General features: G+C 43.9%; 1 protein-coding gene across 1 annotated transcript in view; it reads right to left on the reverse strand.

The window, feature by feature from the left end:
• The window catches only part of LOC128684068 (cell adhesion molecule Dscam2), a 569,487-nt gene that overhangs the window by 128,395 nt on the left and 415,615 nt on the right, over window positions 1-25,477 (reverse strand). Inside the window, exons 8-10 of the mRNA XM_070091026.1 lie at window positions 22,749-23,011; window positions 15,350-15,511; window positions 5,370-5,654 (exon numbers count right to left, since the gene is read on the reverse strand). Coding sequence (XP_069947127.1) covers window positions 5,370-5,654; window positions 15,350-15,511; window positions 22,749-23,011 — 710 coding nt within the window. The remainder of the gene's footprint in view (window positions 1-5,369; window positions 5,655-15,349; window positions 15,512-22,748; window positions 23,012-25,477) is intronic.

The following is a 25,477-nucleotide window of genomic DNA, read 5'->3' on the forward strand; positions in this document are numbered from 1 at the left end:
GCATGACCATGCCTGTGGATGAAGGAAGCAGTGACGCAGCATGATCATGCGTATGGATGAAGGAAGCAGTGACGCAGAATGATCATGTTTGTGGATAAAGGAAGAAGTGACACAGCATGATCATGTCCGTGGATAAAGGAAGCAGTGACGCAGAATGATCATGCCTCTGGATGAAGGAAGCAGTGATGCAGAATGATTATGTCTGTGAATGAAGCATGCAGTGATGCAGCATGATCATGGCAGAGGATGGAGGAAGCAATGACACAGCATGATCATGTCTGTGGATAAAGGAAGCAGTGACGCAGCATGATCATGCCTGTGAATGAAGAAAGCAGTCATGCACATGATCATGGCAGAAGATGAAGGAAGTAGCGACGCAGCATGATCGTGCCTCTGAATGAAGGAAGCATGACGAAGCATGGTCATGTTTGTGGATGAAGGAAGCAGTGATACAGCTTGATCGTGGCAGAGGATGAAGGAAGCAGTGAAGCAGCATGATTATAGCAGTGGATGAAGGAAACAGTGATACAGAATGATCATGGCAGAGGATGAAGGAAGCAGTGAAGCAGCATGATTATAGCAGAGGATGAAGGAAACAGTGATACAGAATGATCATGGCAGAGGATGAAGGAAGCAGTGAAGCAGCATGATCATGGCAGTAGATGAAGGAAGCAGTGACGAAGCATAATGATGGAAAACGATGAAGGAAGCACTGAAGCAGCACGATCATGCCCGTGGATGATAGAAGCAGTGACGCAGTATGATCATGCTTGTAGATGAAGAAAGCAGTGACAGAGCATGATCATGCCTGTGGTTAAAGGAATCAGTTATGCAGCATGATCATGCTTGTATATGAAGGAAGCACTGACACAGCATGATCATGCCTGTGGATGAAGGAAGCAGTGACACAGCATGATCATGCCTGTGGATGAAGCATGCAGTGAAGCAGCATGATCATGCTTATATATGAAGGAAGCAGTGACACAGCATGATCATGCCTGTGGATGAAGAAAGCAGTGACACAGCATGATCATGCCTGTGGATGAAGAAAGCAGTGACGCAGCATGATCATGCCTGTGGATGAATGAAGCAGTGGCACAACATGATAATGCCTGTGGATTAAGGAAGTAGTGATGCTGCACGATCATGTCTGTGGATGAAGCATGCAGAGATGTAGCATGATCATGTCAGAGGATGAAGGAAGCAGTGACACAGCATGATCATGTCAGAGGATGAAGGAAGCAGTGACACAGCATGATCATGTCCGTGGATAAAGGAAGCAGTGACGCAGCATGATCATGGCAGAAGATGAAGGAAGTCGCGATGCAGCATGATCGTGCCTGTAAATGAAGGAAGCATGTCGCAGTATGATCATGTCTCTGGATGAAGGAAACAGTGGTACAGCAAGATCATGGCAGAAGATGAAGGAAGCAGTGATACAGCATGATCGTGGCAGAGGTTGAAGGAAGCAGTGACACAGCATGATTATGGCAGTGGATGAAGTAAGCAGTGATACAGCATGATCATGGCAGAGGCTGAAGGAAGCAGTGATACAGCATGATCATGGTAGAGGATGAAGGAAGCAGTGATACAGCATGATCATGGTAGAGGATGAAGGAAGCAATGATGCAGCATGATCATGGCAGAGGTTGAAGGAAGCAGTGATACAGCATGATCATGGCAGAGGATGAAGGAAGCAGTGATACAGCATGATCATGGTAGAGGATGAAGGAAGCAGTGATACAGCATGATCATGGTAGAGGATGAAGGAAGCAGTGATACAGCATGATCATGGCAGAGGATGAAGGAAGCAGTGATACAGCATGATCATGGCAGAGGATGAAGGAAGCAGTGATACAGCATGATCATGGCAGAGGATGAAGGAAGCAGTGACGAAGCATAATGATGGAAAACGATGAAGGAAGCACTGAAGCAGCACGATCATGCCCGTGGATGATAGAAGCAGTGACGCAGTATGATCATGCTTGTAGATGAAGAAAGCAGTGACAGAGCATGATCATGCCTGTGGTTAAAGGAATCAGTTATGCAGCATGATCGTGCCTGTAAATGAAGGAAGCATGTCGCAGTATGATCATGTCTCTGGATGAAGGAAACAGTGGTACAGCATGATCGTGCCTGTAAATGAAGGAAGCATGTCGCAGTATGATCATGCCTGTGGATGAAGGAAGCAGTGACACAGCATGATCATGTCCGTGGATAAAGGAAGCAGTGACGCAGCATGATCATGGCAGAAGATGAAGGAAGTAGCGATGCAGCATGATCGTGCCTGTAAATGAAGGAAGCATGTCGCAGTATGATCATGTCTCTGGATGAAGGAAACAGTGGTACAGCATGATCGTGCCTGTAAATGAAGGAAGCATGTCGCAGTATGATCATGCCTGTGGATGAAGGAAGCAGTGACACAGCATGATCATGTCCGTGGATAAAGGAAGCAGTGACGCAGCATGATCATGGCAGAAGATGAAGGAAGTAGCGATGCAGCATGATCGTGCCTGTAAATGAAGGAAGCATGTCGCAGTATGATCATGCCTGTGGATGAAGGAAGCAGTGACACAGCATGATTATGGCAGTGGATGAAGTAAGCAGTGATACAGCATGATCATGGCAGAGGCTGAAGGAAGCAGTGATACAGCATGATCATGGTAGAGTATGAAGGAAGCAATGATGCAGCATGATCATGGCAGAGGTTGAAGGAAGCAGTGATACAGCATGATCATGGCAGAGGATGAAGAAAGCAGTGATACAGCATGATCATGGCAGAGGATGAAGGAAGCAGTGATACAGCATGATCATGGTAGAGGATGAAGGAAGCAGTGATACAGCATGATCATGGCAGAGGTTGAAGGAAGCAGTGATACAGCATGATCATGGCAGAGGATGAAGGAAGCAGTGATACAGCATGATCATGGTAGAGGATGAAGGAAGCAATGATGCAGCATGATCATGGCAGAGGTTGAAGGAAGCAGTGATACAGCATGATCATGGCAGAGGATGAAGGAAGCAGTGATACAGCATGATCATGGCAGAGGTTGAAGGAAGCAGTGATACAGCATGATCATGGCAGAGGATGAAGGAAGCAGTGATACAGCATGATCATGGCAGAGGATGAAGGAAGCAGTGATACAGCATGATCATGGCAGAGGATGAAGGAAGCAGTGACGTAGCATGATCATGCCTGTGGATCAAGGAAGTAGTGATGCAGCATGATCATGCCTATGAATGAAGGAAGCAGTGACGCATCATGATCATGCCTGCGGATGAATGAAGCAGTTATGCAGCTCGATCATGTCTGTGGATGAAGCATGCAGTGATGTAGCATGATCGTGGCAGAAAATGAAGGAAGTGGTGATGCAGCATGATCGTGCCTGTGAATGAAAGAAGCAGTGACGCAGCATGATCATGTCTGTGAATGAAGGAAGCAGTGACGCAGCATGATTATGTCTGTGGATGAAGCAATCAGGGATGTAGCATGATCATGGAAGAGGATGAAGCAAGCAGTGATACTGCAAGATCATGGCAGAAGATAATGGAAGCGGTGATGCAGCATGACCATGACAGAGGATGAAGGAAGGAGTGATGAGAGATAATCATTGAAGAGGATGAAGGAAGTAGTGATACAGCATGATCATGGCACAGGATGAAGGAAGTAGTGACACAGCATGATCATGACAGAGGATGAATGAAGCAATGATACAGCATGATCGTGACAGAGGATGAAGGAAGCAGTGATACAGCATGATCATGGCAAAGGATGTAGGAAGCAATGATACAGCATGATCATGGTAGTGGGTGAAGGAAGCAGTGATACAGCATGATCATGGCAGTGTATGAAGGAAGCAGTGATACTGCATGATCATGGGAGAGGATGTAGGAAGCAGGGATACAGCATGATCATGGCAGAGGATGAAGGAAGCAGCGATACAGCATGATCATGGCAGAGGATGAAGGAAGCAGTGATACAGCATGATCATGGTAGTGGGTGAAGGAAGCAGTGATACAGCATGATCATGGCAGTGTATGAAGGAAGCAGTGATACTGCATGATCATGGTAGTGGATGAAGGAAGCAGTGGTACAGCATGATTAAGGCAGAGGATGAAGGAAGCAGTGATACAGCATGATCATGGTAGTGGATGAAGGAAGCAGTGATACAGCATGATCATGGCAGTGTATGAAGGAAGCAGTGATACTGCATGATCATGGAAGAGGATGAAGGAAGCAGTGATACAGCATGATCATGGTAGTGGATGAAGGAAGCAGTGATACAGCATGATCATGGCAGAGGATGTAGGAAGCAGTGATACAGCATGATCATGGCAGAGGATGAAGGAAGCAGTGATACAGCATGATCATGGTAGTGGATGAAGGAAGCAGTGATACAGCATGATCATGGCAGAGGATGAAGGAAGCAGTGATACAGCATGATCATGGTAGTGAGTGAAGGAAGCAGTGATACAGCATGATCATGGCAGAGGATGAAGGAAGCAGTGATACAGCATGGTCATGGTAGTGAGTGAAGGAAGCAGTGATACAGCATGATCATGGCAGAGGATGATGGAAGCAGTGATACAGAATCATCATAGCAGAGGATGAAGGTGAATTCTCTCCTTGAGTTGAGACACCGCTTCGATGTTTCACCTCAAGGAGAGAATTTACCTACATACTCTGCAATTATTACTGTTAAGCCTCCTTAATCATTTTTATTTTTGTTCGAGACGTGGCGAGTCATTCAGCCGTAGGTGTGCTACGTCGAAGCAGGTGGGAAGCGTGCTTTTAAAAAGTACTACAGACAAGGAACAACATGAGCAGCCCCACCTCATCCACAAGTAAAAGTCATCATCAGCATTAGTCTCGTGCTTTGATCAAGTGTCCTTAGTCTGTGTCAGAATGTTGAGTCGAAGGGACGATGACTGATGCTTGATGGACGGTGAGTGGTGCTGGAGGGGCGGTGACCTCCACAAGCTTAATGTTAACTTAAGCTCTGCTGAAGAGCTTCAGACTAATGGGCTCTACAACATTAGTGAATGATGCAAGTTACAGTACCACTTGTCACCTCACCATCATAATGTTGTTGTCCAGTCATTTGAGTTGAGGAAAGTCTGCGTCCCTGCAGGTGGTTATACTGCGCTACTGTAGCGTCGATATGCTTCAAAAATGTCATATCTGGCCTATGTTGACATCTTTCTTCCCTACATTCTCTCTCTCTCTCTCTCTCTCTCTCTCTCTCTCTCTGTCCTTCTCTTTCTGTCTCTGTCTCTGTCTCTGTCTCTGTCTCTGTCTCTGTCTCTGTCTCTCTCTCTCTCTGTGTCATAGTCGTGCCACAGTGGGCATGAGACCGTGGGCGGCCTACCGCTGACGGTCAGGCGGGCGGTGGTGGTGATGGTGCGGGCGGCGTTGGTGGCGGCACAGGTGTAGTTGCCGGTGTGGGCGGCGGTGGCTCTGTCGATCACAAGGATGGAGGTGAAGGTGTCCAGTTGGGAGGTACGGACGTTCAGGCGAGGATCGAGGGGGTGTCCGTCCTTCTGCCAAGAATGTGTGAGGGGCCGGTCCCCCTCCTGCACCAGACAAGTGGCTCTCGCCTGCATGCCTGCACGGGTGCCCACCGGGAAGTTGAGGGGTGCCAGGCGAGGCGGCACTGCAACACACACACACAACACTCACACACAGCAACGTGTAAGGAGAATAACCTGCAAATATATATCTGGTTGGCAAAGAACCCCTTCAAGTAGTATTTGGGTGACACTCGGAGACAGCACCTCAGTGTGGGATCAAACACTTCGCAGCTTTAAGAATAGACTGGTAGTACAGGAGAGGATTAAGGAGAAACAGAGACAGAAATACCTTGCAGAAAGAGGGATATTAGGTTGTGGGAATAGCATCAAGTGCAATTATGATGTAAAGAAAAATTATATGGTAGAGAATCTGTCAATAAATAGGAAACTAACCCTTTTTCCGGTTTTACAAAAAAAAAAAAAATCAAAAGAGTATATATATATATATATATATATATATATATATATATATATATATATATATATATATATATATATATATATATATATATATACATATATATATATATATATATATATATATATATATATATATATATATATATACATATATATATATATATATATATATATATATTCTAGGTAGTAGGTTGGTAGACAGCAACCGCCCAAGGAGGTACTACCGTCCTGCCATGTGAGTGTAAAACGAAAGCCTGTAATTGTTTTACGTGATGGTAGGATTGCTGGTGTCCATTTTTCTGTCTCATAAACATGCAAGATTTCAGGTACGTCTTGCTACTTCTTCTTACACTTAGGTCACACTACACATACATGTACAAGCATATACTATGTATGTACACACCCCTCTGGGTTTTCTTCTATTTTCTTACTAGTTCTTGTTCTTGTTTATTTCCTCTTACCTCCATGGGGAAGTGGAACAGAATTCTTCCTCCGTAAGCCATGCGTGTTGTATGAGGTGACTAAAATGCTAGTAACCCCTTCTCCTGTATATATTACTAAATGTAAAAGGAGAAGCTTTCGTTTTTCCTTTTGGGCCACCCTGCCTCGGTGGGATACGGCCAATGTGGTGAAAGAAAGAAGAAAGATATATATATATATATATATATATATATATATATATATATATATATATATATATATATACATATATACATACATATATATATATATAGATATATATATAGATATATATATATATATATATATATAGATACATATATATATATATATATATATATATAAATATATATATATATATATATATATATATATATATATATATATATATAGATAGATACATATATATATATATATATATATATATATATATACATATATATATATATATATATATATATATATATATATATACAGATATATATATACATACATATATATATATTTATATATATATATATATATACATATATTTATATATATATACATATATATATATATATATATACATATATATACATATATATATATATATATATATATATATATATATATATATATATATATATATATATATATATATATATGGGATCGGTTCCCCAGTTTTTTCCCTTCATTTCAGCCGGCTACAGCAAACCCTCAATTCTTTTGTTTGGAGAACATGAAATTCAATCATCAGAGGGTGTTCAGCAGGGTGACCCACTCGCTCCACTTCTGCTTCTGCAGTGGGCTCAATATCTGGTACCTGGATGAAGGCACTCTGGCAGGCACTGAAGAGTCCCTGGTGGGGGACCTACAACTGGTGAAAACACAGGGAGAAGACTTGGGACTCATCCTCAATCCCTCCAAGTGTGAAATCACCACAGCAAACCAGGAAATAATCAATGCTATGCGAAGAATCCTCCCGGAAGTCTCGACTACCATTCCGTCCAACAGTACCCTCTTGGGAGCACCACTGGGTCAACAGGCCATCGACACTGTCCTCAGGGACAAATTGAATGACCTGATGAGAATGGAGGAGAGAATAAGCGATCTTGATGCCCATGATGCTCTGTATCTCCTCACAAGGTGTCTTACTATGCCAAGACTCACTTCCTGAGACGTGCACCCTCTTTTGACAACCCAACACTCGACGAACATGACGCTCACCTAAGGTCAACCTTTAAGAAGGCACTGAATCTGTCACTAGAGGATCAGCAATGGGATCAGGCAGCCCTCCCAGTGCGACTGGGAGGTATAGGGGTGCGCAAAGCAACGCATGTTGCTTTACCTGCTTTTCTGTCTTCATGTTTGGCTTCCAGTGCATTAGTCAAGAAGATTGTTCCCGAACGCTTGAGACGTGGTAGGAGCTCAAGACCCCAGGTTTACTGAAGCAGCGATTCGGTGGGACACCCTTACAGACTCCTCCAGTAGACCAGCTCCTCCCAAACAGCACAAACAGCCCCACTGGGACAAACTGATCATGGAAAAAATCGCCAACACAATGCTCTCCAATGCTTCAGGAAAGGACAAAGCTCGTCTCCTGGCAGTGAAGGCACCACACTCAGGAGATTTCTTGCTAGCTGTTCCCAATTCCTCCCTGGGCACCCGTCTCGTCCCACAGGTCATTCAGATTGGTGTTGCTCTTCGCCAAGCCGCCCCCATCCTCACGGAACATAGGTGTATTTGCGGCAGGGCGACAGCTGATCAATTCGGACTTCATGGTCTCGTGTGTCACACAGCAGAAGGGAAGGGAATTATGTCAGACATGAGGAAGTCAATGACATCATAAAGAGAAGCCTCGCCACAGCCCGTTGCCAAGCTCAACGGGAACCCCAAGTACAGAGGTCTGATGGAAGTCAAAGGCGTCCTGATGGAGCCACTATGCTACACTGGAAGGACGGAAAGCAGATTGCCTGGGACTACACCTGTGCCGCCACATTGGCAGACACCTACTTGCCATACTCCATAGTGGAAGGGGGTGGAGCTGCCAGCCACAGGGAGACCGAGAAGATCCGAAAATATGAAGACCTTCCCCCTTGCTATAACTTCATTCCAATAGGGTCGGAGACCCTTGGAGCATGGGGCAAGTGTGCTCTAAAGTTCCTCAAAGAGCTGGGTGAAAAGCTCATCATAGAAACCAAGGGCCACAGGACGACCAGCTTCCTCTTTCAGAGACTCAGTGTTGCGATCCAGAGAGGAAATGCCTGCAGCATTCTGGGCACGCGGCCCACTGCAGGGGAGCTGGACGAAGTATTCGAGATGTAGCTCTGAGTTACCTATGTTGTTTTACTTTCTGTTGTATTTTTGTGAATGTTTGGCCAATGTATTTTGTCTTTAAATAAAACATAATATATATATATATATATATATATATATATATATATATATATATATATATATATATATATATATATATATATATATATATATATATATATATATATATATATATATATCGCAGCCAGCTGACACAGTCCACGAGTACGGGTGAGCTCTCATCGTGACGACTTAAACAGCTCAGTTACAGATATTTCATAACAAGTAGCCTACTTGACTGTAAGCAGTGTATCATCCTAGCGCCTGGTACACCAGTGAGCCTCAAGCATGATCTCCATCTACTTCATTCTCCGCCTGTATGTTCTGGCCTCACCAGAGGTACTATACTCAATGCACCTCGCAGAAACAAGTGAAAGTACATACAAAGACATATTGCAGCCAGTAGGATTCCAACCCACGTTGGCGGCTATCAACAAGTGTGATTTAGCTTCCAACTTGACACCTTAAACCAGTTTCGGCCACAGTTGGTGCCGCTAACGGAGATTTAATTATACAGGCAATCTTGCAGTATATTTTTCACATTTTCGGGTTTATGGAGTTGCATTGTAAAAAGACATTCTTAGTAGAAAAGAATAATGTATTTTATCTGTCCTTGGTTTTACATTTCCCCTCAGTCTTGATGTTTTCCCTGGATGATTCATACATTTGGTGATTTTCAACGGTGAGATGCTTACCTACACAAAGTGAAGCTGGGAAACTGAGATAAGTATGTCTCACAGTCACTTGCGGAGCAATATTTTTGGGACCTTGTTATGGAGTCACCTTGGCAACCAGCTACGGCTAGCCTAGGTGATGCTTTAATAATCTTTTAATTTATATTTTAACGATTGTTTTATACTGAATTGCACCATATTAATCTTACCATTTAAAAAAAATTATACAGTAGACCCAAAATTTTTGGGGCCCCTCAGGGATTAGGTGCCCTGAAGCTTAAGCTTCATTAGTTTGCTCTCAGTCACTCCTAACCTTAAATGACCCAACCCGTGTCAGGTGTTTCATGTGCATTACATTAATAACAATCCTCCTCTGGTCTCACATACGCCTTCAGGTATTAGCCACATTAATAACACCTGGGAATTAACCTCACCTGATACAACTATATATATATATATATATATATATATATATATATATATATATATATATATATATATATATATATATATATATATATATATATATATACTCTTGTGTTTATTTATGTAGACTTTAAGAAAACAATACATAATATACGTCTTTTGTGCTTATAAATAAGATTCTCTGCCGTAAATCTTTTATTTACAGAATCACCTTGAAGAGTTAGCTGAGAATATAGAAAGGATACAGCAATAAGCTGAGAGAAGAAAAATGCAGCAATCAGATGAGAGTTCGAGAAGGCAGCAATAAGCTGAGGGTTGCAGGGAGAGGCAGTAATAAATTGAGGGTTGTAGGACGAGGCAGCAATAAGCTGAGGGTTGTGGAAAGAGGCAGTATTAAACTGAAGGTTGTAGAAAGAAGCAGCAATAAATTGAGGGATGAAGAGGCAGTCAGAAGCTAAGGGTCGAAGAGGCACGAATAAGTTGAGGTTGAAGGAAGAGGAAGCAGCAATAAGCTGTTGTTGAAGGAAGATGCAGTCAGAAGCTGAGGATGAAGGAAGAGGCAGCAAGAGTAAGAGGAAGAACAGTCGCGGTAAGTGGTTGTAGCCTCGTCCAGATTATTTCTGCGACACATGAACCATCACAGACACGTCAAATTGATTCTGGAAAAAAGTGGAGAGAAGAAGCGTTGGTTTATGTGGGAGGTGGTGGTGGTGACGTCCAAGGTTCAGCTGCGTGGTGTGGGCGGCCGTGGGTGGCTGTGGGCGTACCATTGACGGCGAGGGCGGCGGAGTAAGAAGCCTCCGCCCAGTGGTTGGAGGCGCGGCAAGTGTACTCTCCGGTGTGGTGGGCCGTGAGGCTGTTGATTATAAGGGCATTGGAAAAAGGACCCACGACCGATACGGAGACTCCGCTCATCTCTTGGACTGGGCGGCCATCCTTCTCCCAGGTGAAGGTGATGGGCGGGTCGCCCTTGCTCACGATGCACGCCGCCCCCGCCCGTTCTCCCGCCTGCAGCTTCTCCTCAAAGATGAAAGGCAGAACTGCCGGAGCCACTGTAATACGTCTGCCATTAGTGCCTCGACCTGTTAACACTGCCTGGCTGCTGCTGCCGTCTGCCTGCCTCTCTGCCTGCCTCACTACCTGCCTCTCTACCTGCCTCTCTACCTGCCTCTCTACCTGCCTCTCTACCTGCCTCTCTACCTGCCTCTCTACCTTCCTCTCTACCTCCCTCTCTATCTGCCTCTCTACTTGCCTTTCTACCTGATCATGTTTTGCGTGGTTGAGTACTGGATGCATTCTACCTTTTAACCTGATCACTACTTTAGGTATTACTGGCTAAATACCTCTTTTTATCTGTTCAGTGCCTCTTTAACCTTTAACTGCTCACTGCCTCTCTGTATACCATTTTTGCATCTTAATAACGGTCCTCCAACCACACCAGCACCTTGGGGTGCCACCTAAGGACCTTAAAACAAGAATCCCCGTGCCAACTAAACCTTCTGTTTCATAGTGCCTCTCAAACCAAAGCTTTTAAATCCATTTAGGCTTCCTGTATCCTAGTAACAATCAAATCAAGGATTCCTGGGCTAGGTAGCACTCCAGTCTCCTCAGTGTTCCTCAAGACAAGGACCTCTGTCTAGGTCCTTGTCTTGGCCCTCCAGACAAGAAGCCCAGACGCCTGGTAGGCTCCTGTCTTCTAGTGGCCCTGAAGACCAGAGCCCCAGGCCAGGTAGCTACTTAAAAGACATGAACTGACTAACTTTTATAAATGGTATGTAGAACAGACAGATTGATGAATGAGACACATGTGCAATACCTGATACTGCACATGTGTCATACTCATCATCTGACTGACTGGGTTTCTCACTTTATTTTCTTTTAATCCATGTATCATCTGCCATATTTTCACTGTTCCCGGAGCTATCTGTGTACTTACCTACCTGTCAATTTACTTGTCACTACTCATTTATCAATCTGTCAATCTCACCTCTTGCCAACCTAACAAACACTCTGCCTAATTACATGACTACCTGTCTGCCTGTACACATATCTATCTTCCCTTCCATGATCAGTCTGTCATCTATTTTACTATATGTCTATCTACGCAGCTATCACACTTCCTGTAATAGTTTCACAGTTCATTGTTTATTCTCTACTCCAACACATGTGTTCGCCAGATGAGGTGGGAAGCTGGGGAGGGAAGGAATTATGTTAACAAAAAAAAAGATGCTTTAAATAGTTAATGGAAAAGATTCAACAAATACAGTGGAATTACGAGGACTGTGTCAACCAATGACGTAAAGCAGACACTTACGGTGAGTCTTTATTGGACAACCTTCATTGCTCCAGTTTAATGAAGCTCGCATTTCTAATTTCCTCCAATAAAAGCTTGTCTCCTTCTTGGGATCAAATTTGATTGTCTCCCAGTAGTTGTACAATAATAATAATAATAATAATAATAATAATAATAATAATAATAATAATAATAATAATAATAATAATATTTAAGTATCTTTGTTTTAACAAATAACGTGTTGAATATATTAATGGCTAGTTACCTTTCATACACGACACGACCGTGCTTTAACAGATTATTTTCAATGAAACATGGAAAAATAAATATAACATATATATATATATATATATATATATATATATATATATATATATATATATATATATATATATATATATATATATATATATATATGTATGTATATTTAGAAAGACACGTAAGATGATGAGGACGAGTAGACGATGAAATCATGTGACTCCTGTGTTGTTGGGTTGGTGCTGCTTAAGCAGCCCAACCCAACAACACAGGAGTCACATGATTTCATCGTCTACTCGTCCTCATCATAGGCAGAGGTTGTTTTGATAAGGACCTGCCTCGCATGGGCCAGTAGGCCTTCTACAGTGTTCCTCCATTCTTATGTTCTTATGACATTCCTCAGGTCACGTGCGTCACATCTCACTCTCCGCCTATATATATAATGTCTTTCTACCTCTGTATGTTAGAAGTGATCAAGGTCCTAGGACCGAAACGTTTTCTAATAAATATGTTATAGTGTTTGCTTACGTGTCTTTCTAAACCAACTTGTCGGTATTTATTACCAAGGTTTATACCATGTATGTATATATATATATATGTATATATATATATATATATTTATATATATGTGTGTGTGTGTGTGTGTGTGTGTGTGTAAGAGTAACAGTAGTGGTGTTATATAACACACTTGAACAAATATTAAATTATTAAATGTTATATCATTGGGAGCAACCAGAGGCGATATAATCTAGCTCAAGGGGCGATAACAGCAATAATCTAGCGAGTTAATATGTCAGCAGCTGTTTCCGCAGTCACTAGTGCCACTACTACCACTAGTAATACTACTAGAGGAAGTTGCTTGCTGACAAGTGTGTCTTATAAATAACCGAGTAAATGCACTTAAAAATTATTTTCTGGGATACTGTTAAATTTTCACTTATCTGGTGATGGTCTGCCAAATACGAGAGTGCTGGCTCACGGTAACACCGCGTCCTGCCTTGAACCTCCTGGCTCAGGCACAAGAAGGCCTCTCTACAGAATTCCCTTATTTTCCGGTGATGTTACTACACAAACAATAAATTCCAATTAACTATATGAATTATGTAAAAAGAAAGAGACGGGTGGAATATCTTTATATTCTACGGAAATATCGTTGAGGTTGCTCACAATAGACATAAATATTTCATTCTTCTCATCTCTTAATAGTGGCTCTTCCTAACGCCTTACTCCTAGGTATAAGGCTCACAGTAAAAGTTTACCTACTTGACGCATCTCGTGAGCGTGACAGTGAAAGTTCGTGATTTGCAGGCAATTGGTTCCAAATCTTCTTCTAGATACTGTCAGAGGCACTGGCAATCTGCTCCAACCAGCTGAATGTCCAATCAAGACAGGATGATCGTGCATTTGAACGATAATGAGAGGATCACGATGACGCACTTCCTTCTCTACTTTGTACTTGCTAGACGGGAATGAGAGAAAGAGAAAGATGATCGTCTCTTGCCAGAAAACGAGCATCTTTCTGTATCTTGTTAAAAATCACTGCTTTCTATATTGGATTTATTCACAACAATTCTTTATCGTTATTGAATTGTTCAGTTTCTCTAATTCTAGACTTTGTTGCGTTTATTATTAATGTCTTTGAAACGTGTGTACAAAGTGTGTCCGCAACGCAATACTTACTTCTTGCTACCACTGGCGTCTTTGTGGTCGTGATCTCTGTTTAGTTAATCGAATTTTGTGCAACGGGGCCGTTTGGTTCAGTGTTAACCCTAATTATGATTTCCAATTAATTCTTTAATTATATATTTTTATTGCACGACACAAAGTGTGATGGTCTCAGATACGTATCCACGACGCACATAATATTTACTCTCTCCAACTACTTACATAAAAATTCATATATTAAAACTAATGAAATAAAATATTTTCTGCTCACTAAAAGTGTCGTTGCCTCTTCCACTACAGCAACTACCGACATAGTTGCGTCCGCTACTGCTACTATCGAATTCGCATCTTCTACCACTACTGGTAGTATTAATATAAATATTTATCCTTACTACTACTATTACTACCATTACTACTACTATTAGTACTACTGCAATTATTGTCGCTACTACTGCAACTATTAGTTCAAATATTACTACTATTACTACTACTACTACTACTACTACTACTAATGAAATTACATCTACTTCCACTTCTAATGTTAAAAACCTACCCATAACAAGAACTGTGAGGATTTGGGTGTCTCCTGAAGACAAATCATTACTAGCACTTTTCCCCATGACCTATGCATGAGACGGACGGGTGAGGTTCTGGGTGTCTTCTGAAGACAGACCCCCAGCACTTCCCCTCCCCATGACCTACCCATGACACGGAGGGTGAGGGGCTGGGTGTCTCCTGAAGACAGACCCCCAGCACTTCCCCTCCCCCATGACCTACCCATGACACGGAGGGTGAGGGGCTGGGTGTCTCCTGAAGACAGACCCCCAGCACTTCCCCTCCCCCATGACCTACCCATGACACGGAGGGTGAGGGGCTGGGTGTCTCCTAAAGACAGACCCCCAGCACTTCCCCTCCCCCATGACCTACCCATGACACGGAGGGTGAGGGGCTGGGTGTCTCCTGAAGACAGACCCCCAGCACTTCCCCTCCCCCATGACCTACCCATGACACGGAGGGTGAGGGGCTGGGTGTCTCCTAAAGACAGACCCCCAGCACTTCCCCTCCCCCATGACCTACCCATGACACGGAGGGTGAGGGGCTGGGTGTCTCCTGAAGACAGACCCCCAGCACTTCCCCTCCCCATGACCTACCCATGACACGGAGGGTGAGGGGCTGGGTGTCTCCTGAAGACAGACCCCCAGCACTTCCCCTCCCCATGACCTACCCATGACACGGACTGTGAGGTGCTGGGTGTCGGAGAGACCTTGTCTAGTGGAGGCGGTGCAGGAGTACTGACCATCGTCAGTACCTCGAGTCACCTGCTCCACCACCAGTGTACCGTTGGCGTGGACCCTCTGACGGTGCGTTGTGGGCAACCGCACCCCATCTGCAATACCAACAACACGTGAGTAAAGCGGATAAAGCTATCTCACACACATACAATAATGTAACAAATGTAAAGAATACAAACGGGAAATGAAGGAAGGCTGGAGCAAGACTTGGAGAGACTTTAGTATATGTCGAATAAATGGTTACTGGAGATTAACCCCAACATCAAGAGATTTGGAGATTGATGGTAGACCAACATCCCGCAAGATTAAACGGATCACATGGATTGATGATGGGCGTTGAAGGTCAATGGCTGTACGTAATGCAAATGAAAGGAAGTGAAAAGGTACGAGAAAATTTCAGATGTTGATAACATACCAAGAGCGTCGGCAGAGTAATTACAGAAGTAATTACTAGAGTAATTATATTCAAATGACTGTCACTGAAACATCATATAAGTGAGACACTCATTTGCTTCAACTGGCAAACTTCAAATATGCCTTGAAACAGGTGACCGTGTCTTTTCCCTCACATCTGATTATCTCCCAGTGGAAGGCCTCCGTCAGATGAGCAAAAGCTCCAGCTGCGGGTCACTGTACGACCAAGACCCGACCAAGACAAACCTAACCTCATTCCTCCAGGCGTTGTATGATCCTCATGGGTTTAGCACGGGACTGAAAAATTACCTGGGTAAGCTAAATTGGGATGTCCTGACTCTGGGTCAGGTAGGTGATCTTGGTTGCCAATATAACGTTTTTCAGAGCATAGTTCTAGCTGCCCAGACAACTTTTGTTCCGAGTAGGGAAATTAGATCTAACAAAAATGATCCCAAATGGATAAACAATAGATTAAAACATCTCATTGGTCAAAAGAGAGGCATATATAGGCGTATCAAAAGAGAGGACGGGCAGTTAAGAAATCAATATATTTAATTAAAGAGAGAAATAAAGAAATGAATAAAAAACAAAAAGGGATAATGAGGCTAAGGTCGCGAGGGATTCAAAGACTAACCCAAAAGGGTTCTTTCAGGAATACAGAAGTAAGATTAGGGACAAGACTGGCCCACTTAAGAGTAACTCTGGTCAGATCACTGACAGTGATAAGGATATGTGTGAAATTCTAAATACCTACTTCCTCTCAGTTTTCACCCAGGAAAATACTAGCGATATTCCTGAAATAATAGATTATGTAGAACAAGATAATAAACTATGTACGATTGTGGTAACTAGTGACATGGTTCTCAGACAAATAGAGAAACTAAAACCTAACAAATCCCCAGGCCCTGATGAACTGTTTGCAAGGGTGCTAAAGGAATGTAAAGAGGAACTTAGCATACCTTTGGCTAATCTTTTTAACATATCACTACAAACTAGAATAGAGCCTGATAAGTGGAAAATGGCAAATGTAATACCTATTTACAAGGCAGGTGACAGGTCCTTGGCTTCGAACTATAGACCAATAAGCCTTACCTCTATAGTGGGAAAATTTACGGAATTAATAATTGCTGAAGCAATTCGTAGCCATCTTGATAGGCACAGATTGATTAATGAATCTCAACACGGTTTTACAAAGGGGCGTTCCTGGCTAACGAATTTACTAACTTTTTTCACTAAGGTGTTTAAGGAGGTAGATCATGGTAATGAATATGATATTGTGTATATGGACTTCAGTAAGGCTTTCGATAAAGTTCCACACCAGAGGCTATTGAGGAAACTGAATGCACACGGAATAGGAGGAGAAATTATTTCCTGGGCAGGGGCATGGCTGACAAATGGGCAGCAGAGAGTTTGCATAAATGGGGAGAAATCAGAATGGGGGGCACGTCACAAGTGGTGTTCCTCGGGGGTCAGTGTTGGGCCTGTTGTTGTTCACAATTTACATAAACGACATAGATGAGGGAATAAATAGGGACATAAGCAAATTTGCTGATGACACCAAAATAGGCCGTCCAATTTATTCTAATCAGGACACCAGAGCACTCCAGGATGATTTGAATAGACTGATGCAATGATCGGAGAAGTGGCAGATGCAGTTTAATATTGACAAATGCAAAGTTCTAAATGTTGGACAGTTAAATAACCATGCCACATATTAACTAAATAATGTAGATCTTAATACTACTGATTGCGAAAAGGATTTAGGAGTTCTGGTTAGCAGTAATCTAAAATCAAGACAACAGTGCATTAGTGTTCGCAATAAAGCTAACAGAATTCTTGGCTTCATATCTAGAAGCATAAATAACAGAAGTCCTCAGGTTGTTCTTCAACTCTATATATCCTTGGTTAGGCATCATTTAAACTATGCTGCTCAGTTCTGGTCACCGTATTACAGAATGGATATAAATACTCTGGAAAACGTACGGAGGAGGATGACAAAGATGATCCCATGTATCAGAAATCTTCCCTATGAGGATAGACTGAGGGCCCTGAATCTGCACTCTCTCGAAAGGCGTAGAATTAGGGGGGATATGATCGAGGTGTATAAATGGAAAACAGAAATAAATAAAGGGGATGCAAATAGCGTGCTGAAAATTTCCAGCCAAGACAGGACTCGCAGCAATGGTTTCAAGTTGGAAAAATTCAGATTCAGGAAGGATATAGGAAAGCACTGGTTTGGTAATAGAGTTGTGGATGAGTGGAACAAACTCCCGAGTACTGTCATAGAAGCTAAGACGTTGTGTAGTTTTAAAAATAGGTTGGATAAATACATGAGTGTGTGTGGTTGGGTGTGAGTTGGACTTGACTAGCTTGTGCTGCTGGGTCTGGTGCCGTGCTCCATTCTTGAGTGGAGGTGACCAGACTGGGTGGGTCATTGGGATAATCCGGGGGGGTGGGTCTTTGGGCTAATCCGGGGGGGACATGGACCTGCTCCGCATGGGTCAGTAGGCCTGTTGCAGTGTTCTTTCTTTCTTATGTTCTTATGTAATAATGTGACTGGGACACAAGAACATGCATTTACACCGTTTACATGCGCAAGGTTTTACGAAACTGCTGTGTATGAGTCATACGAATTTAGCGCTTCCTCATGAATATAGTAATAATAATTTGGCCGGCTAATGTTTACGCAGCTAAACGCTTACACAGTCAAATGTTTACAAATTGAAACGTTTACTCAGACAAATGTTTACGCCGGTAAACATTTACACAGGCAAACGGTTTTCACCGTTAAACGTTTACACAGATTACCAATTACACAGTCAAACGTTAGTACAAACACATATTTACACAGGCAAACATTTAAACAGGCAAACATATACTCAGGAAGACATTTACACAAACAAACATTTACACCTGCAAGCAACTACAGAGGCAAACATTTACACAGGCAAATATTTAAGGAGACAGGCATTTACACAGACAAACGTTAATACATAAAATCGTTATTATTATTATCACACTGGCCGATTCCCACCAAGGCAGGGTGGCCCGAAAAAGAAAAACTTTCACCATCATTCACTCCATCACTGTCTTGCCAGAAGGGTGCTTCACACTCCAGTTTTTAAACTGCAACATTAACATAGCTGAAGGAACGTGTCTTTGGTGAAATTGTGACTGTATTACCCAGAGAATAAATCCATTGTTTTTTCATGCTAATAATCCTCTCTAAATTGCAAAAATAATGGCGACAGGTAGCATTTGTTTACAAGGCTGAGATACAAGAGTATTAAAATGATTTTTAAATTCGCTTTTTTCTTTATATTTTATGTTCTGTGTGGAATATTTAAATTTTCTCTCTCTTTTTTTTTTACTGTGCTGTCATTAGTGAGGTATTAAGGGAGGTTGATGAAGCTCTCCTGCGTCAGGAGTAATCCCTCATGAGTAATCCTTTGAAAGGCAGGGGTTGGGGAGGGGAGGGGGTAATCTGCCAGAAATCCCCTTGACAATGTTGTAATCCCTTGGGAAGGTGTCAACACAAGGTACTGCAAAGTTGAGCACTTCTGTACTAAGAGAGTGTGGATGCTGTAGTGATGGTTGTGGTGCCTCCCTCCATCTATCTATCTCTCTCTCTCCCTAACCTTGCCCCCCCCTCTCTCTCTCCCTTTAGTTTTTTTACACATGATTTGACAAGGTTAGGTTAAGGATCCCAAACTTTACTGACAAGCTATTGACAAGTTAAGGCTTCCTAACTTTATTGACAAGCTAAGAGCTGTTACCTACCTCAGCTCATTTGAAAGCATTTTTATTGTTATGAAACATACAAGTAGGGAACAGGATGAAGTTGGAGCCATCTGTGGGTCAGCATTTTCATCTGATCAACTGACTTTATCTCGTTGACATCATAACGCTATACGAATGTGTTCCATACTCGAGTCATCCTGCGGATAAATTATCTCAGATGAAGTGATGCTTCACGCTGTCTTCGAAGTGGGGAAAAGTGTGGTACTTTGACCATGTTGGCCTTGTACATAACAGTAAGGCCGCCCACATCCCTCCTATGTTGAAGGCTCTGCTGAAATGACAGATCTATCAAGGATGGGTCCAGGCGAGAGATGAGACGCCTTGCTCTGTTCTCTACTCTGTCAAGCAGTTGCAGATGAGAGGGGGGGGGGCAGGTGAACCAAGAAAGTGGAGCATACTCAAGGTGTGAGCGTACTTGTGCCTCGTACAGAATCTTGCAACCCCTACTGTCAAGCAGATGCGAGATACGGCGAAGTGCTGTAAGCTTCTTGGCTGCCTTGTTTGCAAGATTTACAACATGGTTCTTCATGGTCAGTTTGGAGTCAAACTTCACCCTAAGGATATCAACTTCTTCCCCAGGTGCCAACACTCTCCCAGTCATACTTACTGCTGCTCCGGCATTACCATGATGGTGCCTAGAGAATAAAGATCTCTCTCTCTCTCTCTCTCTCTCTCTATCTCTCTCTCTCTCTCTCTCTCTCTCTCTTTCCCTCCCTTCCTCCCTCCTTCCCTCCTTCCCTCCCTCCCTCCCTCCCTCCCTCTCTCCCTCCCTCCGTCTCTCTCTCCTTCACTCCCTCTCTCTGTTTCCCTCTCTCCCCTTCTCTATTCCCCTCCCTCCCTCCTTCCCTACCTTCCCTTCTCTGATTCCCTCTCTCCTTCTTCCCTTCCTCTCTTACTTTACGTCCATCCATCCACCCCTCTCTCCCTCCTTCCCTCCCTCCTTCTCTCTGTTTCCCTCCCTCCTTTCCTTCCTTCCTCTCCCCGCCTTTCCTCTCCCTTCTTCCCTCTTTCCCTCTTCCTCCTTCCCCCCCCACCTCCCACTCTATCTTTGTCTCTGGTAAGTCAGACATATATGCAACGGTCAAGCATCTTTATTCCGATACGTTTGGCCCACACTGTGGGCTTCGTCAGTCTCGTACAGAAAATTGGCAGGGGCAGTAGAGAACTGAAAACGCTATAATCAGTCCATCACCCTTGAAGACGTAGTTTTGAGGTGGTCAGTCCCTCAACCTGATTACATCGTCTTCACATCTTTATTGCTTCTACCAACTTCTCTGTACTCGACTGAAGAAGCCTTCTGTGTGGGCGAAACGTTTCGGAATAAAGATGCTTAACTGTTGCGCGTGTGTCTTACCATCCTGTCGGTATTGTATATCATTTTAATATTCATCGTTATCTCTCCTCCTTTTCTCCCTCCTTTCCTCTCCTCCTTCCCTCCCTCCTTCCCTCTCCACCTTCCTTCCCTCTCCACCTTCCTTCCCTCTCCACCTTCCTTCCCTCTCCACCTCTCCTTCCCTCACCACCTATCCTCTCCTTCCCTCACCACCTATCCTCTCCTCACCTTCCTTCCCTCTCCACCTTCCTTCCCTCTTCTTCCTCTCACCACCTTCCTTCCCTTCCACCTTCCTTCCTCTCCACCTTCCTTCCCTCTCCCTTCCTTCACCATCTCCACCTTCCTTCCCTCTCCATCTTCCTTCCCACCCCACCTTCCACCTTCCTTTCTCCACCTTCCTTCCCTCTCCACCTTCCTTCCCTTCCCTCACCACCTTCCTTCCCTCTCCACCTTCCTTCCCTCTCCACCTTCGTTCCTTCTCCACCTTCCTTTCATCTCCACCTTCCTTCCCTCTCCACCTTCCTTCCCTCTCCACCTTCCTTCCTTCTCCACCTTCCTTCCCTCTCCACCTTCCTTCCCTCTCCACCTTCCTTCCCTCTCCACCTTCCTTCCCTCTCCACCTTCCTTCCCTCTCCACCTTCCTTCCCTCTCCACCTTCCTTCCCTCTCCACCTTCCTTCCTTCTCCACCTTCCTTCCCTCTCCACCTTCCTTCCTTCTCCACCTTCCTTCCCTCTCCACCTTCCTTCCCTCTCCACCTTCCTTCCTTCTCCACCTTCCTTCCCTCTCCACCTTCCTTCCCTCTCCACCTTCCTTCCCTTTTCACCTTCCTTCCCTCTCCACCTTCCTTCCCTCTCCACCTTCCTTCCTTCTCCACCTTCCTTCCTTCTCCACTTCCCTTCCCTCTCTACCTTCCTTCCCTCTCCACCTTCCTTCCGTCACAACCTTCCTTCCTTCCCTTTCACTGTTCATTCCTTCAATCTCTACCTTCCTTCCTTCTCAATCTTCCTTCCTTCTCTCTCCACTTCTTGCCACTCCATCCTTCCTCTTACTCCATCAATCTTCCTTCGCTCCTCTCCATTCCACACAGTAACTTTCTCTCATTTCTCTTATCTCGTCCCAAGCTTGAGTTGGGAAGGAACGTGCCTTTAAGAACCTCAAGACGTACCTTACTTCCAGGTGATCTTTAAGTGACGTATCTTACCTCCGGGTGATCTTTAACAAATATACCTTACCTTCAGGTGATCTTTAACAGACGCATCTTATCTTCAAGTGATCTTTAACAGAGGTACCTTATCTTCAGATGCTCTTTAACAGATGTACCTTACGTTCAGGTGATCTTTAACAGACGTACCTTACCTCCAAGTGATCTTGAACAGACGTACCTTACCTCCAGGTGATCTTTAACAGACGTACCTTACCTCCAGGTGATCTTTAACAGACGTACCTTACCTCCAGGTGATCTTTAACAGACGTACCTTACCTCCAGGTGATCTTTAACAGACGTACCTTACCTCCCCGTGATCTTTAACAGACGTACCTTATCTTCAGGTGATCTTTAACAGACGTACCTTACCTCCAGGTGATCTTTAACAGACGTACCTTATCTTCAGGTGATCTTTAGCAGACGTACATTTCTTCACGGAGATTTTGTGCTCGGGGTAGCTTGAAAAGCAATCTTGAGCACGGGGAATGGACGTGTCTCTCCTCCAGATGATCTTGTGCACGAGTTAGGGTAACGTACCTTTTCTCCAGGTGATCTTGTGCACGGGGGAGGGTAACGTACCTTTTCTCCAGGTGATCTTGTGCACGGGGTAGCCGGAGACGGGGCACGTAACAAGGAAGGTCTCCCCCGCTACAGCAGACACCTGCCCCATGGGACGCACGTGCGGGGGGCCGTACACGTTAAGACGTGCTGAGTGCACCACGCTGCCGGCACTGTTCTCCGCCGTGCACGCGTACGTACCCCCGTCCGTCACGTGCACCGTAGAGATGTTCACGTGGCTGATCACCTCCCCATGTGCCGACACGTACTGCCCCTTCACGTACCTACAAGATAAGAGTTGATTATGACGTCAGGCAACGGCATCTGCAACGCAAGTGTTTATTATGATGTCATGCAGCGGTACCTGCAACACAACAGTTTATTATGACGTCATGCAGCGGTACCTGCAACACAACAGTTTATTATGACGTCATGCAGCGGTACCTGCAACACAACAGTTTATTATTTGCACGGTCCTGCAACACAACAGTTTATTATGATGTGCAGCGGTACCTGCAACACAACAGTTTATTATGACGTCATGCAGCGGTACCTGCAACACAACAGTTTATTATGACGTCATGCAGCGGTACCTGCAACACAACAGTTTATTATGACGTCATGCAGCGGTACCTGCAACACAACAGTTTATTATGACGTCATGCAGCGGTACCTGCAACACAACAGTTTATTATGACGTCATGCAGCGGTACCTGCAACACAACAGTTTATTATGACGTCATGCAGCGGTACTTGCAACCCAAGCATTTATTATGACGTCATGGAGCGGTATCAGTAACACAAGTGTTTATTATGATGTCATTCGTACGTATTTAACGTGCAGTTGTGCCCCTGTGTTCCTCTTTTCCGCCACAAGAACACTGTCCTTCTCCATCTTATCAATCCCTCTCTGTGTATTTTGTATGTCATTATCATGTCTCAACTCCTTCATTCCGAATTACTTTATTTTCTTCTAAATCTTCTTCACCTTGACATTATCTAAATGTTAAATATTTAGTATTAACCTTTTATTCTTGCCATGATATTATAATTAGGCTTAATATTCCATTAGTGGAAATATTTAAGGAGGCGGATCATGCCTTGATTTATTAATTTACTGGCTTCAGTATTGTTCTGCAATATATTCATGACAACTTTGAATGTCGTGGTCATGTCTCCCCTCGTCCTTCATATCTCGTTTCTCTCGGCTCTGCTGGCAAATTATTGGAACTTTTCGAGGTTCATGTGTTGGACATGGCGTGGGCCACATCCTCCTCCTCCTCCTCCTCCTCCTCCTCCTCCTCCTCCTCCTCCTCCTCCTCCTTCTCTTCCTCTTCTTCCTCCTCTTCCTACTCTGCTTTATCACCACTAATTCCCCTGCTCACACTCACATTACCAGAGTTCCAAGAAAGGGAAGAACAGGAACAAAAGAATGAAAGAGGAGTGTTGGTGTAGAGAAAAGAGGAAAAGTGAAAGGGGAAAAGGGTGGAAAGGGAGTGAGATCGAACGGGAAGGAGAAAGTGCAGAGAAAACATGAAGAGGCAGAGAGGGGAAGAAGGACCTTAATAGCGGCAACGAACTGGGCAGACTCATCAGACCTGTCTCATTTGCATACCACGGGGAAAACAAGACGAGAGAGAGAGAGAGAGAGAGAGAGAGAGAGAGAGAGAGAGAGAGAGAGAGAGAGAGAGAGAGAGAGAGAGAGAGAGAGAGAGAGAGAGACAGAGACAGAGACAGACAGACAGACAGACAGACAGACAGACAGACAGACAGAGGTCTGTAATTTCAGCAGATCTGTCATTTCAACAGAGCTTTCAACACCATAGAGATGCGAGTAGCCTTGCTGTTATGCACAAAGACACCTTCAGTACCACAAGACGGGCAGCCAACAGTAACTACACTCTGGCTGTACCCTTCCCAAGAACATCATTTCATCTGAGGTCATTCATTTCTAGAATGACTTAAGTCACGAACTCGTTCGTACAACATAACGTTAACTGTGACATAAAATCACTTGACCCACTTAAATCACTGGCCAACAGATGGCTCCAGCTTCATCCTGCTCCCTATTTATATGTCTCACAACAGTAGCAAGGCTTTCAAAGGAGATGAGGTAGGTATAAGCTGTTAGCTTGCGAAAAGGCACGAACAATTTACCTAATCGTATAAGAATCCTCGAGAAAGAGAGAGAGAGAGAGAGAGAGAGAGAGAGAGAGAGAGTGATTTCAAATGAGCTGATGTAGGTATTAGCTCGTAGCTTATAAATAATGTTGGAAACCCTAAACCTAGCATTGTAAAATCCTGTGTAAAAACAGAGAGAGTGAGAGAGGCTCAAAAACCCACATAATCTAACTCACTCGCTCACGCCGTAAGACAATCAGGTCCAGGGCAGGAATTACCATAGCAAAGTAATTAACTCAACACTGCTAATGGAAGCTGCAACAAAAAGATGGAAAGATGAGGTGGTGGAGGGGGGAGGAAGGGGAAGGGGAGGGGGTGAAGGGAGAGGGGAGGTAGAAGTAGAGAAGGGGATGGAGAGAGGGAGGGGGAGAGGTAGAAGTGAAGGGGTGGAAGGAGGGAGGGGGAGAGGTAATAGAAGAGGAGGGGTGGAGGGAGGGGGAAGAGGAAGAAGAGCAAGATGATGCAGGGAAAGAGGAGACATAGAGAGAGAGAGAGAGAGAGAGAGAGAGAGAGAGAGAGAGAGAGAGAGAGAGAGAGAGAGAGAGAGAGAGAGAGAGAGAGAGAGAAAG

This window comes from Cherax quadricarinatus, chromosome 3, assembly GCF_038502225.1.
Source record: "Cherax quadricarinatus isolate ZL_2023a chromosome 3, ASM3850222v1, whole genome shotgun sequence".
Taxonomy (NCBI): Eukaryota; Metazoa; Arthropoda; class Malacostraca; order Decapoda; family Parastacidae; genus Cherax; species Cherax quadricarinatus.